This window comes from Heptranchias perlo, chromosome 23 (assembly GCF_035084215.1).
Source record: "Heptranchias perlo isolate sHepPer1 chromosome 23, sHepPer1.hap1, whole genome shotgun sequence".
Classification (NCBI taxonomy): domain Eukaryota; kingdom Metazoa; phylum Chordata; class Chondrichthyes; order Hexanchiformes; family Hexanchidae; genus Heptranchias; species Heptranchias perlo.
Window position 1 is genome coordinate 35,400,438 of NC_090347.1, and position 25,696 is coordinate 35,426,133.

At 41.8% G+C, this 25,696-nt stretch overlaps 1 protein-coding gene across 3 annotated transcripts in view; it reads right to left on the reverse strand.

The window, feature by feature from the left end:
* The window catches only part of LOC137341248 (putative uncharacterized protein MYH16), a 314,830-nt gene that overhangs the window by 149,966 nt on the left and 139,168 nt on the right, over positions 1-25,696 (reverse strand). For all 3 annotated transcript variants that reach the window (XM_068004337.1, XM_068004334.1, XM_068004335.1), the window contains one exon: positions 11,237-11,323. In XM_068004337.1, coding sequence (XP_067860438.1) covers positions 11,237-11,323 — 87 coding nt within the window. The remainder of the gene's footprint in view (positions 1-11,236; positions 11,324-25,696) is intronic.

Genomic DNA, 25,696 nt, shown 5'->3' on the forward strand with positions numbered 1-25,696 from the left:
GCCTTTGTCCAAAGTGATTGAGGAATGAGTTTTACATTTTTTTTGGATAATAAAATATTATCAGGCAGTCTAAATCTGTCCTGCTTTTAGTATAAATGTGAACAGATGAACATGTGGACAAGATTTTTCAGCAAATGTTTCCTGTATGAAGCAGTGATTAATTCCATTGCCTATAGCAGTCAATGTCACGACAGATTTGGGCTTTGCATTTAAGATGCTACGGTCAGTTTCTCTGACAGAAACACGAGAATGTGTTGGGCACGGCTGGGTGCTGTCTGCCAACACTTAGCCTGACATAAATTACAATAATCAAGAATGGCATCGCTACACAGTTAATAATACTGCACTGTTACTAGATTAGTCACAGAAACGAATATGGACAATGTTGAAAAGATGGCACAGTAACCTTCTACATTTCATCTATGCAAAGTAAAATTACATCAAGACAACAAGGGCTGATTCTCCAAGGAAGGGTAGTCGCAGGGAGTGCTGGTTGGGAAATCACAGGCCTACAGCCTCCAATTTATTGTCCATTTACACTAATGGATAGCAAATCAGGAGCTGCAGGCCCTTCCTCACAGGAAGCGCCTGATCAAGGAATCACCCCCGAGAACTTACCACACCTTTTAGAATTTGTGATATTTTATAGAAAAACTGTTTGTTTCAAGTAAAAGTTATTTTGCCCACAAAAAGCAGGAAAAATCCAACCCAGCCAATTACCATCCTACCAGTCTACCCCCAATCATCACCAAAGTGATGGAAGGAGTCGTCAACAGTGCTATCAAGCAGCACTTACTCACCAATAACTTGCTCACCGATGCTCAGTTTGGGTACTGCCCGGACCACTCGGCTCCAGACCTCATTACTGCCTTGGTCCAATCATGGACACAAGAGCTGAATTCCAGAGGTGAGAGTGACTGCCCTTGACTTCAAGCCAGCATTTGACCGAGTGTAGCAACAAGGAGCCATAGTGAAATTGAAGTCAATGGGGATCAGGAGGGAAATTCTCAAGTAGCTGGAGTCATACCTGACACAAAGGAAGATGGTTGTGGTTGTTGCTGGCCAATCATCTCAGCCCCAGAATAATTGCTGCAGCAGTTTCTCAAGGCAGCGTCCAAGGCCCAACTTCATCATGACCTTCCCTCCATCATAAGATCAGAAGTGGGGCCATTCGCTGATGTTTGCATAGTGTTCAGCTCCATTAGCAATTCCTCAGTTAATGAAGCAGTCCATGCTCACATGCAGCAAGGCCTGGACGACATTCAGACTTGGGTTGATAAGTGGCAAGTAACATTCATGCCACATAAGTGCCAGGCAATGACCATCTCCAACAAGAGAGAGTATAACCACATCGCCATGACATTCAGTGGCATTACCATTGCTGAGTTCCCCAGCATCAACATCATAGGGGTCACCATTGATCAGAAATGCAACTGGAATAGCCATATAAATTCCATGGCTACTAGAGCAGGTCATAGTCTGGGTATTCTGCATTGAGTGCCTCACCTCCAGGCACTTCAAAGCCTCTCCATCTACAAGGCACAAGTCAGGAGTGTCATGGAACATTCTCCACTTGCCTGGATGGGTGCACAACACACAAGAAGCTTGATACCTTCCAGAACAAAGCAGTCCACTTGATCGGCACCCCATCCATTAGTTTAATCATCCACCACTGGCATATCATGGCTGCAGCGTGTACTATCTATAGAATGCATTGGAACAAGCCATCAAGGCTTCTTCAGCAGCATCTCTCAAACCTGCAACTTCCACCACCTAGAAGGACAAGGGCAGCGATGCATGGGAACACCATCACCTCCAAGTTCCCTTCCAAGTCTTGCACCATCCTGACTTGGACCTATATTTCCGTTCCTTCATTGTCGCTGGGTCAAAATCCTGGAACTCCCTACCCAACAGTATTGTGGGAGTATCTTCACCTCGTGGACTCAAGAAAAAGGTCCACCACCACATTCTCAAGGGCAACTAGACATGGGCAATAAATGCCGGCCTTACCAATGACGCCCACATCCTGAAAAATGAAAATAAAACTAATAGTCTTAGCACATAATGACATACTTAGTTAATGGTCGCATTAACCTGTCGATTGTGCGATATTGCCACGAGAACTTGACTGTACGACATTACTCCATCCAGTATTTTAACGGAGACACTCCCCTGTGTATTTAAACAGGTTAATGTCTCTGTTAAAATAGCAGACAAAGTAATGTCAGATGAACGTGCAAATAGTTTTGATATTAATCTCATACTGGTTGGAAAATCTTGGTCTTAATTTTGTGTTCATTAATTTAAATAGACCGAATTTTATAGGACTGCAATTTCTTGACAAGTACTCTCTATGTCCTGTCCTTTTTGCCCTGATTGGGTAATCAGTCCTTAACTGTTGTCCAGACACAGTTTTAAAGGTTATTGTGCCACCTTTTTAACATTGTCGACAGCACACAGGCTAACTTATCGATTCATTACCGCTCTTAACTCTATCACTAGTCAACTGTAATTCCACACACATTCTAAGCAGGGCGTTAGATTTTGCTTTTTGCTATATTGTCTATGAATATTCCTTTTTACCTTGTTTAATTGTAATTATTATAACATTCAGAAGATTGTAAGCAAGATCAAAGATATAAAAAAGCCATTGAAGCTCATCCCTTCCAGCACCAGAGCTCTCCTAATATACAATTTAGCCTCATTTTGGACATCCCTAAGGTATTTGCTTTCTGTCCCCAACTTGGCAGATTGTTCCAAATAATTGGTCCCTCTTCTTAATATCTGCTTTCAAACCATTTGTCACTAATTTAAATTTCTGCTCTCTGGCCCTGAGTTCCTAGCTTAATTTGAAGTAATATTCTGGTTTACTTGATTTATATATGATTTAAGGTTTTGTATACTCCAATGACCCTTCCCTTACCTTCCCCCTTTCTAGCTTAATCCTTTCAGACTTGAGATCTGCCTTGTTGCTTTAGTACCCTCTCCGAAGCTGACACAGTGAACTCGATTTTCCGTGCTCCAGTTATCCACTTTGTTGCTTAGCAACAAGAATTGTTGGGGGAGTAGGGTATCCAGATGGAGTGGTGCAGCCTCTTAGATATGAATTTCCTTACATTCTAGCCTAAATTTCCTAATCAACATAATTTCAATGCTGGCACTCACCCATTTGAAATAAATGGAGTTGGAATAATCAATCGGCAAACCTTTTCCAATCTTTTAGTGAGTTATTATCAGGCTGACAGAAGATTTGGAAAGGGATCAGATGTAAGGTGACTCCTACGGACAATGAAAGTTGGCAGATAACCAAGAACCTGGGTCAGAGGGCAGTGGCAACAGCTGGGAGAAATCACTGGAGGAAAAGGAGGGAAGAGCAATAGGATCATTGAGAGGAGAACAGCCATTCAGGGGAGTGGAGAAGCCTCCTATAAACAGGCTTTCCTTCCATTCTGTTTCTTTGCAAACCTTTTGTGAGCTTGCAAATAACTCAATAAAAGATTTGAAAAGAGACAGGTGTAAAACTCTACTTTATGAAGGTATCAGGGCAATTAAATACACTGATAAATGCCAATTAGGTTACATTTTGTTCAAATCTAAAAATAGGTTTGTGCCAATAGAGACATTTAGAGTTACTAATTGTCTATCTTCTTTTCGTATGTCTCCTGCAGTACGTTATCTTTGTACAGTGTCACCTCTGCTTAACAGTAAACACAAAGGTTCCTTCCGCTCATGGTGCAATTCAAGTCAGAATTCAAGTGCAGTTAAACTATAATTTGGAAATTTGGATATTAGCTATCAGCAGCTTAGGCAGTATTTTAACTTGGGGGGTGGGGGAGGGGGAGGGCTGGATATGAGCTTGCCAGACCAAACAAATCTATTTCAAAAGGTCTATCTTTCAAATAGGAATTTCACAATAAGGCTCAAATGGAAACATCATTAATTCCATTAATCTAATAAAGCAAATAAAGCGAATGAAAAGAAAAAACAACCCTGTCGGATAAAAACTCTAAAGCACGAAGTCCAGGCACTGCTTACGTCTCGCTGGTCTATCAATAACTTCGCTACCATTCACCGCAAAATCCTGGTGAATATTTAGAAGCCCAAGGCCAACTAATCAGTTTTCACTGAGTGAATTGCGGAACTGACTAGCTCTGGAAGAACATCCTTCACTTGTTCGACCAAGTGATCTAAGATAGGTTCTTTCCAAAGAAGGAATGGTCTAATTAAAAAAAAATCATAACAATTTTGGGGGGTTATTTGAGCACTCCCCGCTCCCCCTGCCTACGCCACTGTTGGGAATCAATCTGACACTCCAGCTTACGAAAGTCAAGCGTTTTGTGACACTGCAGCAGTGTTATTCCAGTCTGCTGCAAAACCACATGTTGAATGGGTGTAGGTCGTCTACTGGACCTGCTGGTTAACTTTATAATTTCATATGGAGTCTTTCTACATTTAGGAGGGAGCAGATGCTCCTGCCTCTGCTCTTCTATCATTAAGCACTGGCCACCCAGGAGCAGGCCTCTGCGAATGCTCATACATCAAAGCATGCACGTGCTAATCCAACTGAGATTAATCTGCATGCAGTATGACCTTAGCCGATGTATTTTAAAATGTAGTGTCCAGTTTTCCCCTTTGCTAAACATGCAACCCTCAGTTAAGTGCAATAGCGACAAACATTTATGTAGCACAAGTGCCATCTTAAGACTTTCTGAACCCACGATGATTCTGCAAGTTATCCAGTGAAGAACTGAACCATAAAGGCAGGTTTGATCACTGGTATGCATTACGTTGGCTGAACTTAGCTGGAGCAGGAGTAGGAGGTGCTACAATTGGCCTCAGTGCCCTTGGGTTAGGGAGAGGGAAAAGCAGTCTGGGTTGCCACTCCTGCTTGAAGTGTACATATTTAAACATTGGGTGAGAATAGAATTGGGCGCACCCGTAATGACCCATGCGGTTGACTATCCTGTCAATACCAACTATCAAGGATCATGTGTAAAGAATGGCCAGTTGGGTGAGATATTGAAGGTCAATTGGCACCTATGGAACCACACTCCAGCCAGGGAGACATCAGAAGGGGTGGACACCAAATTGGCAAGCGAAAAGGAAACCATGTAGGTGCAGCTTACGTACTGTGTGACCAAAACATTAGATTTTATGGACTATTCCCAGCACCGAAGCCTTGCTAGTCACAAGCATGGGAGAGAGATGTAACACTGTAGTCCCGACTTTCCAAACCTGCCTCGTGCTAGTGAAGCTCCATATCGGCAGCAACGTCATGCAGAGTTACCCCAACGTGCAAATACTTTGCTCGGGCGCACAGTTTGGCTAAATTAAAACTTTTATAAGGAGCAATTAAGGCCATATCTGGTCCTCGCAGGCCACCTCCTGCCAATCCCTGGTGCAAAAGGTAAACCCACACACTATTTACACAGGACCTAAGATCAAACCCAAATACAGTTCATGTTGCTGAGAGCCAAGGATCTATGCTTCACTTCCCTAATTAGATTGCTGGGAAAGGAGTAACCAATTCCCTCAAGACCCACAATATTGTTCTGATGTTTAATAATCTAAAGCAGCAGTTTTATCTTGCATTCAGATCAAACTGTTGGATTGGTATTATATTCACTACCAAGAAATGAAAAGGCAATATCTAAACATACAACTCCCCATTCAATCATTGTGTCATTTAAAGGGATTTGTACACTACATAAGAATGCAGCTAACTACAGACACATAGGTCTCCCCTAGTTGGGCCATAATTTAATAAAAGCAAGCCCTGGTACCAGGAACAAATAGCACGTGCAACTATGAAAATCTGGGTTTATGATTCTGCTATCACAATAAAGTTTTCGGTAAGTAAATACAGGGAGTCAATCTCATGAGTTTGCTTCATGTGAGTCTCCATATTAAAGTACAGCCTAGCAGACCCACACAGACCGGGTGTCCATATAAAAGTACAGCCTAGCACACTTTTACAGGCCAGGTCTCGATATACGTAATCAGCTGACTGGATAGTTTCAGTCTTAGTGACAAATGAGCTCCTTGCACTTGTTGCAGGTGAGGGTGGAGGGGGCAGGGGACAGGGGTTTAAGGAGAAGGTTGGTAGTGGAGAAAAGAAGCTGGGCGATAGTTTTGCATTGCAGGATGATCCTGGAATAGTGAGTAGTTTTGGCAGAGGAGAGCAAGGTCCAATAGTGCTTGATGCACTGAGGTGAGATGCAGTGTCAGGTGCAAATTTAAAATTGTCTGGGAAAAGAATCCCAACAATGTATCAGAATAGCTCAGTTAAATTAAAGCTGCATTCCTTTGAACTACCATTTTTGTCTGATTTCACTTCTATGAAGCACCTTGGGGCATTTTTCGATGTTAAAAGCTACGTATAAATGCAAGTTGTTGTTGTACTGTTAGGCAAAATTACCAGTACAACATTGAATGGGGTTACCAGGAATTTCAATTAATGTGCATTACAGACACAAATAAACCAGCTCTCTAGACCCATTTACCTCACTGTAAGTCTAACTGATATGAAATAAAGGCACATATGTTCCAGTCAGGTGACAATCTGTAAAATGCTTTGTGACCCATAGCCATTCATTCCAGTAAAGTCATTTCTTTTGGCTTATCATTAAATAAGCAGAACTGGGACATGCTGCCCAAAACCTAATAAATTGAAAGATGGATTTAGGCGTCATTTTAAACTAAACAGCCCTCTTTTTCCTATATTTGCTTAATAAACCTATACAAACAAGATTCTTCCAGCATAGCATGGCCAACTTGATTATGATAAAATAAACTCACTGTTAATTTGGACAATTTTAGATTTTTAAAAAGACTTCAATTTATTTAGCATCTTATCACATCTCAAAGTGCTTCACACACAATGAATATGAAGTTCAGTGACTGTTATTATGTTGCACATAGGTACAGGAGTAGGCCATTTGACCCCTCGGGCCTGTTCCTTCATTCAGTAAGATCATGATTGATCTGTGACATAGCTCCATATACCCGCCTTAGCCCCATATCCCTTAATACCTTTGGTTAACAAAAATCTATCAATCTCAGATTTAAAATTAACAATTGAGCTAGCATCAACTGCCATTTGCGGAAGAGAGTTCCAAACTTCTTCCACCCTTTGCATGTAAAAGTGTTTCCTAACTTCACTCCTGAAAGTCCTGGCTCTAATTTTTGGGCTATGTCCCCTAGTCCTAGACTCCCCAACCAGTGGAAATAATTTCTCTCTATCTACCCCATCAGTTCCCCTTAATATCTTGAAAACTTCAATCAAATCATCCCCTAATCTTCTAAATTCCAGGGAATACAACTCTATGTAATCTCTCAACACTGTGTAATCTCTCCTCATAATTTAACTCTTGGAATCCAGGTATCATTCTAGTAAATCTACACTGCACTCCCTCCAAGGCCAATATATCCTTCCTAAGGTGCGGTGCCCAGGCACTTCTGGGCACCGCACCTTAGGAAGGATATATTGGCCTTGGAGGGAGTGCAGTGTAGATTATGATAAAATAAACTCACTGTTAATTTGGACAATTTTAGATTTTTAAAAAGACTTCAATTTATTTAGCATCTTATCACATCTCAAAGTGCTTCACACACAATGAATATGAAGTTCAGTGACTCCAGGTGTGGTCTAACCAGAGGTTTGTATAGCTGCAGCATAACTTCTACCCCCTTGTATTCTAGTCCTATTAGACAAAGGTGAAAATTGCAGTCAAGTTTTGTTACAAGTTTTTTATGCTGTATTTCTCCATGTGATGTGATCCCATCTGTCAGGCCTCTCCCAATGCAGATCTGTAATTGATCTCTAACAGAACAGCAGAGGTGGGTTCCTCTTTGATACTACACTATTCTCAGGGCAAAGCACCTGGGCCTCTACCTGGCATTTCACCAAAGATACAGCTGAGTTCAAGAACTTGAGCCTGAATTTGAAACAGAAAATGCTGGAAACACTCAGTAGGTCAGGCAACATCTGTGGAGCAAGTTAACATTTCACGTCAATGGCCTTCCAGAACTGGGAGATGTTAGAGATGTACAGCTTTTAAGTGCAGAGCCAGGAGAAAGTGCGAGGGGCAGGAAAGGGGCAAAAAGGTCTGTGATCAGGCAAAAGGCAGGAGTGATTAAATGACAAAAGAGATGATGGTGCAAGGCAAAATGAGGTAATAATGAAACACGTATAGAAATAAAAGCAGAAAATGCCGGAAATACTCAGCAGGCCAGGCAGCATCTGCGGAGAGCGAAACAACTCAGATGATGCCTGACCTACTGAGTATTTCCAGCATTTTCTGTTTTTATTTCAGATTTCCATCATCCTCAGTATTTTGCTTTTGTTTTAGTATAGAAACAAAAGATGGGTCCAGAGGAGGTGTAAATGGTTACAGCAGAATAGCAGAGGAGGAGGGAATGCCCACATATTCTGAACTTCCAGTTCCTAGTTCTAATGAAAGGTCTACACCCAAAACATTATAAGATCTTCTCTCTGTACAGATGCTGCCAAACCTGTTGTTTACTTCCAGCATTTTCGGGTTTTAGTTCAGATTTCAGCATTTTCACTTATTTCTTTTCATTGGATTGTTAACCTGAATCCTTTCTATTCCCCTGGACAGCACACTGCAGCTCCAGTGAACTGCATCACTCAAGCAAAACAAGATTGATCACCGCAACACAATGGGAATCATTTTCTAAGTCTTGGCTCCCACTTGCAGCTGCATGTTATTTTTAGAAGCTCAACCAATGTTTGTCTGGCCTATCTGCCACGATTATAGTCATCACTGGTCCAGTAATTCTATTGTAAATGCCATGGGACATGGTTTTAATGATCATTGCTTTAGTGGTGGTTTATTTGCTAAAACCATAACCCTCACATGTTTGTGTGGTAGCGAACGTTTATAATGATTTGCGGGGATTGGTTGTATAAATCAGTTTACTAGTACAATTTTATACCAACCTGCATTTATATAACATTGTTAAAGTAGAACCGCCCCTCCCACACCAAGGCACTTTACAAGCTCTGTCGGCCTTGGCTCAGTTGCTAGCCCTTTCGCCTCTGAATCAGAAGAGTATGGGTTTAAGTCCCACTCCGAAGATTTGAGTGCATGATCCAGGCTGACACTCCAATACAGTACTGAGGGAGTACTGCACTTTTGGGTGAGACGTTAAACCAAGGCCCAGTCTGCCCTCTCAGGTGGATGTAAAAGATCCCATGATACTATTTTGAAAAAGAGCAGGGGAGTTCTCTCCAGTGTCCTGGCCAATATTTATCCCTCAATCAACATCACTAAAACATGTTATCTGATTATTGCTGTTTGTGGGACCTTGCTGTGCGCAATTTGGCTGCCATGTTTCCTACATTACAACAGTGACTACAATTCAAAAGCACTTAATTGGCTGTAAAGTTCTTTGGCATGCCCTGAGAATGTGAAAGGCGCTATATAAATGCAAGTTCGTTCTTCACTTACAGAGTAGGAAAAGGAATAGAATGACAAGCTAGAGAGAGAGTTTGGGTGGAAAGAGGCTGATTGAAGTCACAAGTGACAAAATGATTTTTGAGAAGATTTTTAGAAAATCAGAGAGAAATAGAGAGATGGTAAGCATTAGGGAAGGAGTTTGGATGGCTGAAGGCTCTGCTGCCAATGCTAGGTCATTAGGAAACAGTGACGCCCATCGGCAATTCTGGCTGTTTTCCCACTTTAAAGGCCCTTTTATATTGAGCAAGACCTGTACCGGTGCTGCCAGTTTCCCCAACTCCAGGACTCGCCTGTTTGGATACAAGGCAAATGCAAAAGTGCCAGGACTCATTGAGACCAGCTACTGGGACAATTTTCTTTTTTAAGTCACAGTTCCTTTCCTCTCAGTACCAGCAGCCAGTAACCTACACTTAACAAAACCACACACCAGGAGGTCAAGTTATGGCCACTTCCACTGAAATCATTAAACAGAACTCAGTCATTGTTCTCCAATATTCATACTCCTAAGTACAGAAAGAAAAACTGTTAGAATATACTGTGCCATGCTGAAATAAATTAAATTAATTGTTGCTCCGTTCATCTTTCACAACAAAAATAACTTGTGTTAAACTACATAAATAACCTGCATCTCACTACATAACTAACCTGCATCTCACCACATAACTAACCGATATCTCACTATATAAATTACCTGTATTCTCACTATATCTTTAATCTGTACTTTCCTATAAAACTAACCAGCATCTCACTATACAATTAATCTTTATCTCTACATGTTTAAGAACATTTCTCATGTCCACTATTTCCAGTGAAATTACAAAAGATTTGAAAAGTATTTATTGACAAATTCACTAGAAATAGTGAAAACAGGTAATCTTCCCCCTTACAACCTGGCTAACTCAGAGAAACTATATTTATATCCTTAAAATAGTCTAAATGATCAGTGTGCAAAAATACACTGAACAGGGGAGACAAATAAACTTCCATTTAACACATTCTCTTTGCATTTAGAGTAATTTCACCCCCTGGGCATTTTACACAGTTTATTTATTAAGGAACATTGTGTGGTTTATCAGAGAATATTCTAAAAATACTCTTTCTTGGACGATTAACTTGCTAACCATAGAAATTTTCACAATTTTTTACTTGCACCTTGACAATCAGAATATATCCTCAACCAGGAAAAGCCATTTTAAATCTTGAGAGAGGGGTGTTCGTGTTCTTCAAATAGTGTCATGGATGGGATCTTTAACATCCACCTGAATAGGTCCTCAGCTTAACATCTTATCCAAAGGATGGCATCTCCGTCAATGCAACGCTCCCTCAGCACTGCACTGAATGTGTCAAGTATAAATTATATGCTCTAGTCCTGGAATGAGTCTTGAACCCAAAATCTTCTGACTCAGAGGCAAGAGTATTACCAACTGAGCCAAGTTGACAATGTTAATACTGAGAGGTTACCTGCGCAAGCAGCTTAAGAAAGGTTACAAGTTTCAAATAATTTGGCTGAACCAGCATTAGTGTGGCAATAGTTTCTAGTTCATATTTGTTACTAAAGTAAAGGCAGACAAGTAGGCTTTCCAATGTCATAACAAATACAAGTCAAGGAATAATCTCATCACCGATGATTGAAGATTTTAAATAGCCTCTCATAATATGTTTTAAGTGGCAGAACTCCTCGAGCTTGTCTGGTCAATGTAATTTCTAACTGGGAGTCAAAGGAAGTCACACTTATCTTTGAGTGGTGCACTCACCTCTTCTCTCTGTGCTTGTAGTTTGCTGTTGGACTTGGTCAGATGGTTTACTTTGTCCTCCTCAACTTGTAGGTCCTCAAGTCTGTGCTGCAGAGAAGATAAAAGGCTTGAAAATAGATTCAACGGGGCTGCTATCAAGTGGTGTACTTAATAATAAAATCACAGCCACATTAAATGACTGCACTGAGTTAAAGGTTGAGATAAACATTGTAACTGGTTGTCTTTAGTGTAATTTGTTGCAACTTTATTAAAATCTATGTCATTAATAAGATCAAAACATTATTTACCATGAGATTAGTTTGCCTACAAAAAGCAGAATTTGAATTCTTTATCTCCATATAATAGTATTACATTATAGCAGTTGGATTCTATTGTAATTCACCAATAGGAAGCGTATTTTGTGTGAGGTTCTATATCATTTTGCATCACCAATTTGTCAAGCTCTACATCATTTTGTCTGATGACCCAATGTTAATGGCAGAAAGCTTGTATACACTGTAGTAGGTGGAAGGGAAGAACAGATACAGAGTTCCACAAGGTTCAAGTCCTGGGAAAGAATGGCTAGACTTGCATTTACATAGCCCCTTTCACGGCCTCAGAACATCCCAAAGCGCTTTACGGCCAATTAAGCACTTTTGAAGTGTAATCACTGTTGTAATGCAGGAAACACGGCAGCTAATTTAAAGGTTCAGGAGTAGAAGTAATCTTTATACAATTCTCAGAACAATTTTAAGTAATTGGACATGAACAAAGAAAATCCCTTTTGCTTCTTTCCTCTCATCTAAAAGACTCTTACAGAGACAATGTAGGTATGTGCTGTTAAATATATAACAATTAAAATTAGTGCATAAAACAAGCATTAATAATGTGCAAAACACTGTACCAACGGTAAGATGTTTTTACAAGTAGTTACCTTTCAATTTATTGTTACTTTATGCCAGTACAAATTAATCATTTTCCTAAAGATGCCCCTGTTGACTTAATTGCCTCAATAAAATTGGCAATCTAAACACTCCATAGGAGTTACATTTTCCTGCAAGATTGATGAGTCGAAGAAAGGTGGAAAGCGTTAGTGAAGGGAGGTGGGGATCACAGCCGTTCAAGACCTTTCAAAGTACATTACACAAGTTTTCTAGCACCACGCACATACAGCCAGTTGGCCAGCTGGTGGTTGGTCTCTTTATTTGGAAACTCATGGATGGACAATGCTGATTGCAGCCAACTGTTTCAAAGATGATCGTCAATTCAGACAAAACAGTTTCAAAATTTGTCATCCGCAGTTCAAAAAGTGCCAACGGCTGCGAAAACATGAAACTCTTGAATTATGAAAATGATAAACAAGGCTGAAGATAATGGAAAACAAGCAAACTGCCAGAGTTTTAATATTCAAAGACCAGGAAATATTCCATCTGTAAGTAATCGTCTTTCAATAAAAAAGAAAAATCACAGTGTGAGGTGCATATACCAGACCAAAAAAATAGCATCTGTTCATCATTAAATAATGAGTGATTTATTAAAATATGCGTTGGTTCCACCCTTGTCTGCATGTTCTCACTATAGTACTGGTTTATTGTACAGAACTACATAAGGTTTCAGGAAAATATTCTGGTGATATGCCTGGTATGACGTTGTAATATCCTTGTAGTTAGTGGCACTCATAAAATGGTGTCCGAGGCCATTTCCAGCCCACCTCCTCTTCACCTGTGATCCTCGACAGATTTTCTGCTCCCGTGCCTCCATGTCTATGTTCGTGGCCTGCCCAGCTGTAGGATGGTGACTAAGCTGGGATTTGGTGCCGTTCCTCGTTCTTTTCCTATTCTCAAGCACTAGACGGCAAGAGACTGCTACTGGGAGGCAGGGGACCAAATTCCATTCAACAAGTGAAAGGGCTCTATTAAGCAGAGCTATTTAACAGAACTATTGGTCTTATTTTTATTTCTGTTGAGAAAAGCTGGGCTTTCACTTGCCATCAACCCACAGTGGCGTAACTGAAATCAGGAGCTCACTATGTGGGGAATCAAGGCACAAACCCCTGTCTCATCACTTCATGTTGCTCTCAAATACAATGGTTAGGACTGTGCCCATTGATAACAAGTCAGTGAGTAACATTGCAAATATAGATCAATAATATGTCCAGTGAGACCAGAGCCTTGAATTAATCACCATAAAATCATTTTGATTTGAGACTAAATTTTAAATTCTTAAACATTCAACACAAAAGAGCAGAATAAAAAAGTGATATTTTCAGAATATTTTCCAAATGCCTCGTCGTCAACATAAAAAAAGAGTCAAAGAAAGCAAGCAGCGTTCTGAAACCCAACACATAACTCTTAAACACATACCTGAGAAAGGCAGAATAAGAAAGTTTACATAAAATCAATGTATAAATGGGTCATCTATTAACAGTTACTAATGATCATATCACTAATTATTGATCAGAAGGTACAATGGGGATTTTAGGTTTGAGGGTTCAGCTCTTAATTTGTACTAGGAGTAATTTTCTTCTTAATCCATCAGAAATCTGTTTCTCTCCTGATGTGAAACTTTACAATTGCTTGCGGATGAATAGTGTTTCATTAAAAAAAAGTCAGGTAGGATGTAAAACTCCAATAGGCTTTGTCTCAAGCCTGACAATAAACACTCTCTCTAGACAGTGAGGAGGAGAAAGTGTCTGGCTGTCCATTTCCCATCTACTTGGGCAATTAAAGTTATTAATATTAATCAATGTTTTTTTGAGAAAGGACGGCATTTTCACCGAAACATCTGTCTATTGTAAAAAGATGTGCTTTGATCTTAAGTATAAAAAGATGCAAGAAGAACTCTATAGTCTACTGCTGTTAATTAGTGTAGTCACTGTTGTAATGTAGGAAACACGGCAGCCAATTTGTGGACAGCAAGGTCCACAAACAGCAATGAGATAATGACCAGAACATCTGCTTTAGTGATGTTCATTGAGGGATAACTATTGGCTAGGACACTGGAAAATCTCCCCAGCTCTTCTGCGAATAGTGCTGTGTGATTTTTTTATGTCCATCTGAGAAAAAAGGCTATGTAATGTCTCATCCAAAAGAAGGTACTTCCGACAGTGCAGCATGCCCTCAGAACTGCACTGAAGTGCCAGCCTAGATTACAAGCTTAAGTCTCTGGAATGGGACTTGAACCCACAACCTCCTACCTCAGAGGTGAGAGTGCTACCAACTGAGCCAAAGATCATATAAATAATGCCACCTTGCCACTCTGCCGGCCCATTTTGGCTATGTCAAGGCTAAGGAGTTATGAGATGAATGTTCATGTCTAAGTTTGCCTGTTTGCTGAATTCCTAATCTCACCTGTGCTTAAGTGAGGAGATACCAAGTGAAAGCCAGTTGGTTCTATGCAAAAATCAGAGGCAGAGCCATCCTTGGACTGATTTCACACACTATTCAATGACTAGTTTTAAACTGGCTTTGCCAGAGGATTTGGTGCAGTTTACTGGTGACCTGCAGACTAGGCTTTAGATACTGAAGAAGAGAAACCTTATCTTCAAAATAATGTAAATAAATTAGGTTAATATCTCAACCTTGAGTAATTTTTGCACCTGAATCCTCTTTAAGTTTCACCAGTCTCAGCTGGGCTGTGTGGAGAAGAGAACCTTCATGGTATATTCAATCAAAGCACAGCAAGGAGGTCTCCATAAGTAAGACCATCCTGACTATTTAAACAAAGAGAACACAATGAAAGCTGGGAGGATTACACAAGGTTGCAAAGAGAGAAAGATTCAGACACACAGTTCATGGAATTAGTCTTTAAATTCTCCTTACTTCTTCACTTGCAGAGGAATGTCTAGGGACTGGATCCTTTACAGTGTGGATGCAAAAAATAAGAGGCTTCAGTGGAATCTAATGGAAACCAAATGGAATCAGGGCATGCAGTTAAAGCCAATAACCCACAATTTTGTACTCACCACTAATAAGCTTATGTTTGGAAAGTAAGACTTATGAAAGAATTCCCAATAAGTGCTGGATGCTATTACACAGTCATACTTTTATAAAGTTTCTGGTAGGATTTGTTTTTCTAAATGGCTTTCTCTTGCTGGTTCCAAGAATCTTAACTGAGTAAATGGTTGGATGAGTGAATTCATCCTTAAATTATTTGTAGATAAAAGAGTCACGGTACCTTACTTTATCTGGCATATTATCAAGCAAATTGCCTTTTGAAAATTATTATTATTTGAATCTAAATGGGCTCAACATCTATCAACATAGAAGATGAGTAGGTTACGATTTTCTGCATAGTTTCTTGCTCAGCACTGCTGCAGTCTGTCAGGAACCTGAAAGAAAGAACTTTGAACTCCCAGTAAGACTGTACAACATGCACATCTGTTTCATTGTCCAGAGAGTCCCAGCCAACCATTCCTTACAAGTTTCAGAAAAAGCACAACTCTGCATCTGTCGGAATAAGGTACTGTTTATATCCGGTTGTTCAAGTCCTTGACTGCCTTTTTTTGTCTAAGAGTAGGAAAAAAAATGCTTTCCATCTTCCTGAGATTTTAATTTAAAACAGGGTTTCGATATGCTGCACTGTTAACAACATGAGCTGACCAATGACCATCAACATGACCTCAAAGTTAAAAAGTGCCTGAAATTCCTGGGAGCTTCTGCTGTCACCGGCATACAGCAGGGAAGGACTTCCGGGACACAAGTCTACCCTGGCCATGGCCCTGTCCCAAATCCCAGGAACCGATCATTTGTATAAAGAAGGCAGGTGGGGGGGAGAAAGAATTTCAGAATGCCACCTTGCCACTCCGCTGGACCAGTTTGGCCACACGTGCACAGAATTTTTCAAATTAAGAGATCCATTTTTCCAGTGCTGTTAGCAAACCAGCAATGTTTTCAAATCCTTCCCTGGTCTCACCCCTCCCTATCTCTGTAACCTCCTCCTGCCCTACAACCCTCCGAGATCTCTGCGCTCCTCCAATTCTGGCCTCTGGCGCATCCATGGTTTTAATCGCTCCACCACCGGCGACCATGCTATCAGCTGCATAGGCCCTAAGCTCTGGATTTCCCTCCCTAATCCTCATCGCCTCTCTACCTCCTTCTCCCCCTTTAAGATACTCCTCAAAACCTACCTCTTTGACCAAGCTTTTGGTCACCTGTCCTAATATTTTCTTATATGGCTCAGTGTCAGATTTTGTTTGATAACGCTTCTATATAAATGCAGGTTGTCGTTATTGTGGACCCCACTTCTGCCAGGATCTCATACTGCATCATGCATGGGGTGCAAGTGAGGCAGAACTGGTAGGATTGTTGGCTTGTGACGTAATAGTGCCAGTTCCGCCTCCTCTTTTGTCCTGGGCGGAAGGGCAGACGCAAGAACTGCCCCTCCCCATTGGAATTTCTCATTGTCAAAAAAAAGGGGCAGAGGTCTGGTGGAATCAGATCCTGTCCGAAACTCTGTACCCCTTGCTTGGCTTCCACCTCAGAGGTTCTCTCTTGGGCCCACAAATTTCTGACCCTTATAGGTGTTTGTTTGTAAGTCACTTAATCATCAAAACACCCGTTACATCACCGTGAGATTAATAATCAGCCCTGTACTGTACACTCATTGATGGTGCCTTTACATTATAGACAACCACTTCACATAGAATTGATTCTGTATTTGCTGGCTCCTGGTGCTGTGCAATTCTGCTCCTTGTGAATACCAGAGCACTGCTGACAACATAAAAGTGATTATGCATGTGCACGTTTGTATATGCACAGCTGTTTAAAATTTTTTAGCTGCAACTTTCTTTTTCTGACTGTGGACCTGTCATCGATGAATGGGGAAGGCCCATTCGGCCATTATTAGCCTTTATGGGGGTGGTTTGAACGTTCATCTCCACACAGTTGCTTAGAGGGTCTACACACAGAGCAACTGAGGCATGCAAGCCAGGTTCTATCCTCTGTCTGCAACTAGTTAGTTGCAGTGACACAGGGAGAGTTGGTGGTTCCCACAGGACATTTCCCTCAGCCACCTTGTCCAAGTGACCATTATTCATGTGTGAGCCTTGACAGTGAATGTTGACACCTTATTTGGTCATGGCGGCCATCACTGGAGTGGCAAAGTTTGCCCTGGACAAGGTCAACTAACTCAGCACAGATCGGTGACTGAACGTGGAGCCTTCCTGATCTGTGTGGCTATGATTGACCTCAGTATCCAACCCCCCCATCCCCCACCCAGAGGCCAAAATCAGCCAGAGATCCTGCTTCTGATCGCTGTCCAGTGGCCCCTACTGGACGTGTATACCAATGGATATCAGCAGCCCTCGTGATTGGCTCGGCTCTGATACCTTCCATGACGGAATTGCTTGCTGACAATCACTGGCAAGGATCACACATGAACAATAGCCACTTAGAGGACATCCAGTGCCCCGTGGAAACATGCCCAAACAAGGAATCGGCCACCTCAAGAGAGGAGGAAATTGGTGAGAAAACTGATTGGAGGCTAGCGGTGGTCAGCACCACTGGTGGCAGTTTGCACTGTTTCTGCTGCCATTGGGAGTGGGGGGGGAAGAGGACTATCTATTGAACTGCCACCAGAGTCTCATTCACCCAAAGATGCTGTTACTGGCAGTCACACTGTAGAGAAAATACAGCGTGAAACAGTCCTGCAGGAACCTCTAACTCTCCCTGTACCTCTATTTATTTATCTCTTTGTTTTCTCACAAATGCTCTCCCATCCCTCTTCTCTCGATGGCTTTGCCTTCTAATTGGGTACAGTTCCATGGACACCAAGCACCCTCAGCTGCCTTGTCCAAGTGACCATTATTCATGTGTGAGCCCCAACACATTATTAGAACACAGTAGCCATCACAGGAGAGATCAACTTTTTCCTTCCCTAACCTGTTTGCCAACATTTGCCCTGGATGAGATCAGCTAACAGTACAGATCGGTGACTGAAGGTGGGGCCTACTTGGTCTGTGTGGCTCATAAATTGTTAAGTTAACTAAACCATCAGGAGAGCCCATGCACTTTTATTTAAATGTATAAAAAAAGTGTCAAATGGCAAGAGCTAGCTTGACGAACTTTGGGCGGAATTTAGTACAGTGCACTTAGCACATTGTGCACATTGTGAGAAAATAATCAAATTGTGGGAAAAATCCTGATCTGTCCAAGTTGCAGAGTTAATTATTGCCTAATGTTATACAATGCAAATGTTAACACTTTAATTAAAGTAAAATTTTCAACCAAAATCCATCCACTTAGTAAGCCTGAACAAACGTGAGCTAATTGTCTTACTTTCCAGTTTGTTTGTTTTAATGCAACCTAATCATTTAACTTGCTCATTTAAATTTTTTGTTTTGGGGGGAAATGTTGCTCTGAAAGTGAGGGATCTCAGTGATGAGAATTGGAACTTTTGCTACTGATTATGCCCACTGTCTGTGTCAAGCACTCCCAGTTTAGGCACTTACGTAGGTTTGATGCAGTGTAAAGATCTCCACCACAATTAAGCCCTACCTCACAAAAGTGCTCCCAATACATCAGTGTGACACATCCATTTGCCACAATAGCCGTTTTGAGTGAGACTGCCACTTCAATGCGAATCAGTGTCGAATTACAGGTAACCCTCTCCTGTGGACTCACTCACTAGGAACTGTGTTAAGACTGCGGAAACGCATTTCACTAAGGATTCTTAAAAGTTATCAGAAGGGAAATTTATTTCTAAGTCAGTCAGTGCTACTTTCAAACTTAGTTCCATAAATGAAAAGCAGTGGGGTAGCCCTGTGAGGGTCTCCATCTGGAATACCATGCTGGCGAGATTTTCAAATTTTATCTGATTATGCTCCTTTAAAGTGCTTTGGGATGTTTTACTAGGTTAAAGGTGCTATATAAATGCAAGTTGTTGTTGCTGAGATGGTCTGCAACCTTGTTGCTGACCTGCTTATTTCTTCTCCCACACTCTTGGGCCACTAGAACCTCTTCCGCTTTGCCAGTTTTTCATGCTTCCCTTTCTACCTGATTATCCCCCGTCTCTTCAACCTGTTCCCACATTCTCTGTGTCTCGTATATGTCTTTTATTTCTTGCATTATACCTCACATTAATATCGCTTTTGCCATTTAATCAATTCCTGTTCTCCACTAGATACTTTACAGTTCATTTGTTTTAGGGTGTGTGTGTGTGTGTGTGTGTGTTTTTACCTCCCATTTCCCTCTTACTCTATTCCTTTTTTAAATGCCGTTCATCGGTAATATCTTCCAGCTTTGACTAAGGGTGCACATTCGAAACATTAACTTGTCTAGTCTGTTCAGAGGTGCTGCCTGACTTGCTGAATGTTTCCAGCATTTTCTGTTTTTGTTCCATTCACAATGTGTTATGTCTCTCTGGCGCTGACAGTGGAAATAAGGCTCCAACATTATAGCTCCGATTCTCTGACACATTGGGAAGTGGAGTCTTGCAAAATTACCTCAGTGTGTTAAGTCACTGTACACCAAGCCCCAGGGTACTCTGTAATTTTTACAATTACATATTTTTAAACTGTCTCAAAGGTGCAATGAATGGAAAGAGTAAAACAGCCTTTTTGACATACTCCAACTTCTAAATGGAACTTTTTAAAAAATTCAGGGCCTCATTGTTATTGTGAGCGCTGTTTAATTTTACAATAAAACATGTGTGGGAGTGTCACTTCAATCAACCTCCTACTCTATAAAATTTCATTTCCCTTTTAGTGTTTCTGGCTGTATAGAAGGAACCTTATTAACAAGCAGCCTGAAAGTGCAATCAATCATTGAGAGGTCCTCACTTTATTAGGCCCAGCAAAATCTCAATGGATTTGAAATAGTGGCAGAAAATGCTGGAAATACACAGCAGGTCCATCAGCAACTGTAATGAGAAAAGATCAGGTTAATGTTTGGGGTGCGGATGCTCCATCAGAACTTAGAATAGGTCTACGAATAAGACTGTCTTTTCTCTTTACAGATGGACCTGCTGTGCGTTTCCAGCTCTCTACTTCAGATTTTTAGCATTTGCAGTTTTTCCTTTTAATCTCCATAGTTATGAGTGGATATAATGAAAAACTTCCTATTGGGAACGGTAAATAACAAGACTAGGTCCCAGGGAGTTACTACTAGTTATTACCAACACAGTTAACTGCAATTTGACCATCTCTGACATCTTCAACATTGAAAAAAAAGAGTCACATCAAAGGATTTGGGCCACTTTTCACTGGTGACTTTGGTTTTGGACTTCAGTACCTTTTTTTGTCTCTTTTATAGTCTATTATAAAGGATGTGATAACAGGACACTTAGAAAATATCAATGGGATTAGACAAAATCAACATGGATTCATGAAAGGGAAATCATGTTTGACAAACCCACTGGAGTTTTTTGAGGATGTAACTGGTAGAATAGACAAGGGAGAACCAGTGGATGTGGTTTATTTGGATTTTCAGAAGGCCTTTGATAAAGTCCCACATAAGAGGTTAGTGTGCAAAATTAAAGCACATGGGATTGGGGGTAATATATTGACGTGGATTGAAAATTAGTTAACAGACAGAAAACAGAGAGTAGGAATAAATGGGTCTTTTTCGGGGTGACCGGCAGTGACTAGTGGGGTACCGCAGGGATCAGTGCTTGGGCCCCAGCTATTCACAATATATATCAATGATTTGGATGAGGGAACCAAATGTAATATTTCCAAGATTGCTGACGACACAAAACTAGGTGAGATTGTGAGTTGTGAGGAGGATGCAAAGAGGCTTCATGGCGATTTAGATAAGTTGAGTGAGTGGGCAAATACATGGCAGATGCAGTATAATGTGGATAAATGTGAAGTTATCCACTTCAGAAGGAAAAACAGAAAGGCAGAGTATTATTTAAATGGAGATAGATTGGGAAATGTTGATGTACAAAGGGACCAGGGTGTCCTTGTACACCAGTCACTGAAAGCAAACATGCAGGTGCAGCAAGCAGATAGGAAGGCGAATGGTATATTGGCCTTCATTGCAAGAGGATTTGAGTACAGCAGCAAGGATGTCTTACTGCAGTTATACAGGGCCTTGGTGAGAGCACACCTGGAGTATTGTGTGCAGTTTTGGTCTCCTTACCTAAGAAAGGATATGCTTGCCATGGAGGGAGTGCAACGAATGTTCACCAGACTGATTCCTGGGATGGCAGGACTGTCGTATGAGGAGAGATTGGGTCGACTCCGCCTGTATTCACTCGAGTTTAGAAAAATGAGAGGGGATCTCATTGAAACATATAAAATTCTGACAGGGCTAGACAGACTGGATGCAGGGAGGATGTTTCCCCTGGCTAGCGGGTCCAGAACGAGGGGTCACAGTCTCAGGATACGGGGTAGGACATTTCGGACTGAGATGAGGAGAAATTCCTTCACTCAGAGGGTGGTGAACCTGTGGAATTCTCTACCACAGATGGCTGTGGAGGGCAAGTCACTGAATATATTTAAGAAGGAGCTAGATAGATTTCTAGACACAAAAGGCATCAAGGGGTACGGGGAGAGAGCGGGAATATGGTATTTAGATAGAGGATCAGCCATGATCATACAGAATGGCGGAGCAGGCTTGAAGGGCTGAATTGTCCTTTCCTGCTTCTATTTACTATGTTTCTATGTTTTACTTTTTTCCCCTTATGTTGAGGTACAGTTCCACGGGCCTTAACAGCCTTCTAGTACTTCATTCAAGTCTCCTCTATTCACCTACGATGTTAAATACTCACCAACAGCAGGCTATTTGACTGTGATGGTCATTATAGCACAATCTGAACTTGTTATCAACTGATGTCCACACAGGTGCACTTTCTAGAGGTCACTTAATAACGATTGGGGAGGCGGGTGGGGACCCTGGCTGATACTCTCCCTTTCTGGTCCAGAGGTGGTGGTGGGGGGAGTGGTAATTCATGCCCAGTACCTAGATTCAAACCTAGCTAAGGCTATGCAATATTTTTATGTAAACTGTAAGTACCAGAGGAAGTTGAGGTGAGTTGGAGGAGTTATTGTGCCCCATTGATGTGAGGAAACAGTTAACATAGTCAACAATACAATGCTTTCATATAGTGTCTTTAGCTTAGAAAATGGCCTAACATTTTTCACAAAAGAGCAAAACAAAGTAGAAGTGAGGGAGTTAGGAGAAGTAACCAAAAGGTACAGCCAAACAGATAAGATTTGAGAAGAAGTGGGAAAGAAAAGTGAGGTGGAGAGGGTTAGGGAAGGAGTTACAGACAGTATGGCCAAGACAGCGAAATACTCTACCACCGATAGTGGTGCAGAGGGCGGGGCCTACACAGCAGGCCAGAGTTGGAGAACCATAGGGCACAAAATGGGACATAAATCTGGAACAGGTCACAGAGGTACGGTAGAGATCCGTAGGTAAGGACGAGGATTCTGAAATCATTGCATTGGGGATTGGGAGCTACTGTAGGTCAGTAAGGATTGTAGAGATTGGCAAGCAGGACTTAGTACAGGGCACGATGCAGACCGCAGAACTTTGGATAATTTGGAGTTTCTGGAGGATGGAGTTGGGAGGCAGGTGATGGGGGGCGGTGGTGTGGGTGGAATTGGGGAAATCAAATCTGGGTTGAACATAGAATAATGTTTGGGCAATGATCAGAGTGGGGTGGCAGTGGAAGTAGGCAGTGCTGCAGAGATGGAAGTAAATGGACTCGGTGATGACTAGGATGTAAGGGTTTGAAGCTTAATTCTTGGTTAAACAGGTCACAAAGGTTATCCATCAACTGGTGCAGCCTAAGTGAGCAGTTCAGAATGAGGGATGGAATCAGAGGCAAGGGTACACAACTGAAATTATAGGAACATAGGAACATAGGAACAGGAGTAGGCCATTCAGCCCCTCGTGCCTGCTCCGCCATTTGATAAGATCATGGCTGATCTGTGATCTAACTCCATATACCTGCCTTTGGCCCATATCCCTTAATACCTTTGGTTGCCAAAAAGCTATCTATCTCAGTTTTAATTTAGCAATTGAGCTAGTATCAATTGCCGTTTGCGGAAGAGAGTTCCAAACTTCTATCACCCTTTGTGTGTAGAAATGTTTTCTAATCTCGCTCCTGAAAGGTCTGGCTCTAATTTTTAGACTGTGCCCCCTACTCCTAGAATCCCCAACCAGCGGAAATAGTTTCTCTCTATCCACCCTATCTGTTCCCCTTAATATCTTATAAACTTCGATCAGATGACCCCTTAACCTTCGAAACTCCAGAGAATACAACACCAGTTTGTGTAATCTCTCCTCATAACTTAACCCTTGAAGTCCGGGTATCATTCTAGTAAACCTACGCTACACTCCCTCCAAGGCCAATATGTCCTTCCGAAGGTGCGGTGCCCAGAACTGCTCACAGTACTCCAGGTGCGGTCTAACCAGGGTTTTGTATAGCTGCAGCATAACTTCTGCCCCCTTGTACTCCAGTCCTCTAGATATAAAGGCCAGCATTCCATTAGCCTTATTGATTATTTTCTGCACCTGTTCATGACACTTCAATGATCTATGTACCTGAACCCCTAGGTCCTTTTGGACATCCACTGCTTTTAACTTTTTACCATTTAGAAGGTACCCTGTTCTATCCTTTTTTGATCCAAAGTGGATGACCTCACATTTGTCTACATTGAATTCCATTTGCCACAGTTTTGCCCATTCACCTAATCTATCAATATCGCTTTGTAATTTTATGTTTTCATCTACACTGCTTACAATGCCACCAATCTTTGTGTCATCGGCAAACTCAGATATGAGACTTTCTATACCTTCATCTAAGTCGTTAATAAATATTGTGAATAATTGAGGCCCCAAGACAGATCCTTGCGGGACTCCACTAGTCACATCCTGCCAATGTGAGTACCTACCCATTAACCCTACTCTCTGTCGCCTTTCGCTCAGCCAACTTCTTAACTAATTCCGTACTTTTCCCTCGATTCCATGGGCTTCTAACTTAGCTAACAGTCTCTTATGTGGGACTTTATCAAATGCCTTCTGGAAGTCCATATAAATAACATCCATTGACATTCCCCTGTCCACTACTTTAGTCACCTCTTCAAAAAATTCAATCAGGTTTGTCAGGCACAACCTACCTTTCACAAATCCATGCTGGCTCTCCCTGATTAACTGAAAATTCTTGAGGTGTTCAGTCACCCTATCCTTAATTATAGACTCCATAATTTTCCCCACAACAGATGTTAGGCTAACTGGTCTATAATTCCCTGGTTTCCCTCTCTCTCCTTTCTTAAAAAGCAGAGTGACATGTGCCAATACAAGGGACTGGATAGTACAATGGGGTTAGCACAGTATCATCTCATTTCTAAGCTTTGTGTTTGAATCTGGTTCAGACTAATAGGATGAAAGCCTCCTCTCTGCTGAAGAATTTTACATGAACTGAGCTCAGGTAGCCTCAACCCGGCTCCTAATGGCTACAGACCCACTGTACAAAACTATTTATAATTTGATGCAAATTGGTAAAAGAGAGAAAGACTTGCATTTATATAGCGCCTTACACAACTTCAGGGACAAGACACTATATGAAAGCGCTTCACAACCAATTAAGTACTTTTGAAGTGTAGTCACTGTTGTATTGTAGGAAATGCGGCAGCCAATTCGCGCACAGTAAGATCCCACAAACAGAAATGTGATAATGACCAGATAATCTGTTTTAGTGATGTTGGTTGAGGGATAAATATTGGCCAGGAGGCCTGGGAGGACTCCTCTGCTCTTCTTCAAAATAGTGCCATGGGATCTTTTATGAGACCTAAGAGGGTAGAAGGCCTCGGATTAATGTCTCATCCGAAAGACAGCACGTATGATAGTGCAGCACTCCCTCAGTACTGCATTGTCATGTCAGTCTAGATTATGTGCTCAAGCATCTGGGGGTAAATTTTAACTCCAAGAACGGGTGGGTTGGGGGTGGGTGGGAAGGTAAAAATTGTAAAAATGTAAAACCCAACTCCAACCCGCCTCCAACCCACCCACTTCCGGTTTAACGGAGCGGCGGTGACTAACCCACTGTCAGGAGGCGGGTCGGTCAGTAAAATCTCTTAAGGAGGTTGTGGGCCTCCATTTTAACAGGTTTTTTATTTTTAACTCCTGGTGGCCGGGATTCCCGGGCCTTCTGATTCGTGCCACGTAAGATGAGGCGAGAAGGTCAGGATCAACTGATAAGTGTCTTTGTTGCACGGCTTGTGGGCCAGGAGGAGCAGAAGTGTTTCCTCCAGGCCCAACAAGCCTACTTGCCACAATCCCATACATGCGATCGGCCAATCCCCACCCATGTCTGACACCCCCCACAATCTGTAACCCCTCCCACCCCCTCCATGAGCTCCACCCCCCACAAGCTCTGACCCCCCCGCCATGAGCTCTGACCCCACGATGACTGACTCCCCCTCGATGTCTGACCTCCCATGAATGAGCCACTAATAACCGACCACGATAACTCCCCCGATGACCACCGACCCCCATACCTGACCCCCCTCCCGATGACCGAACCCCA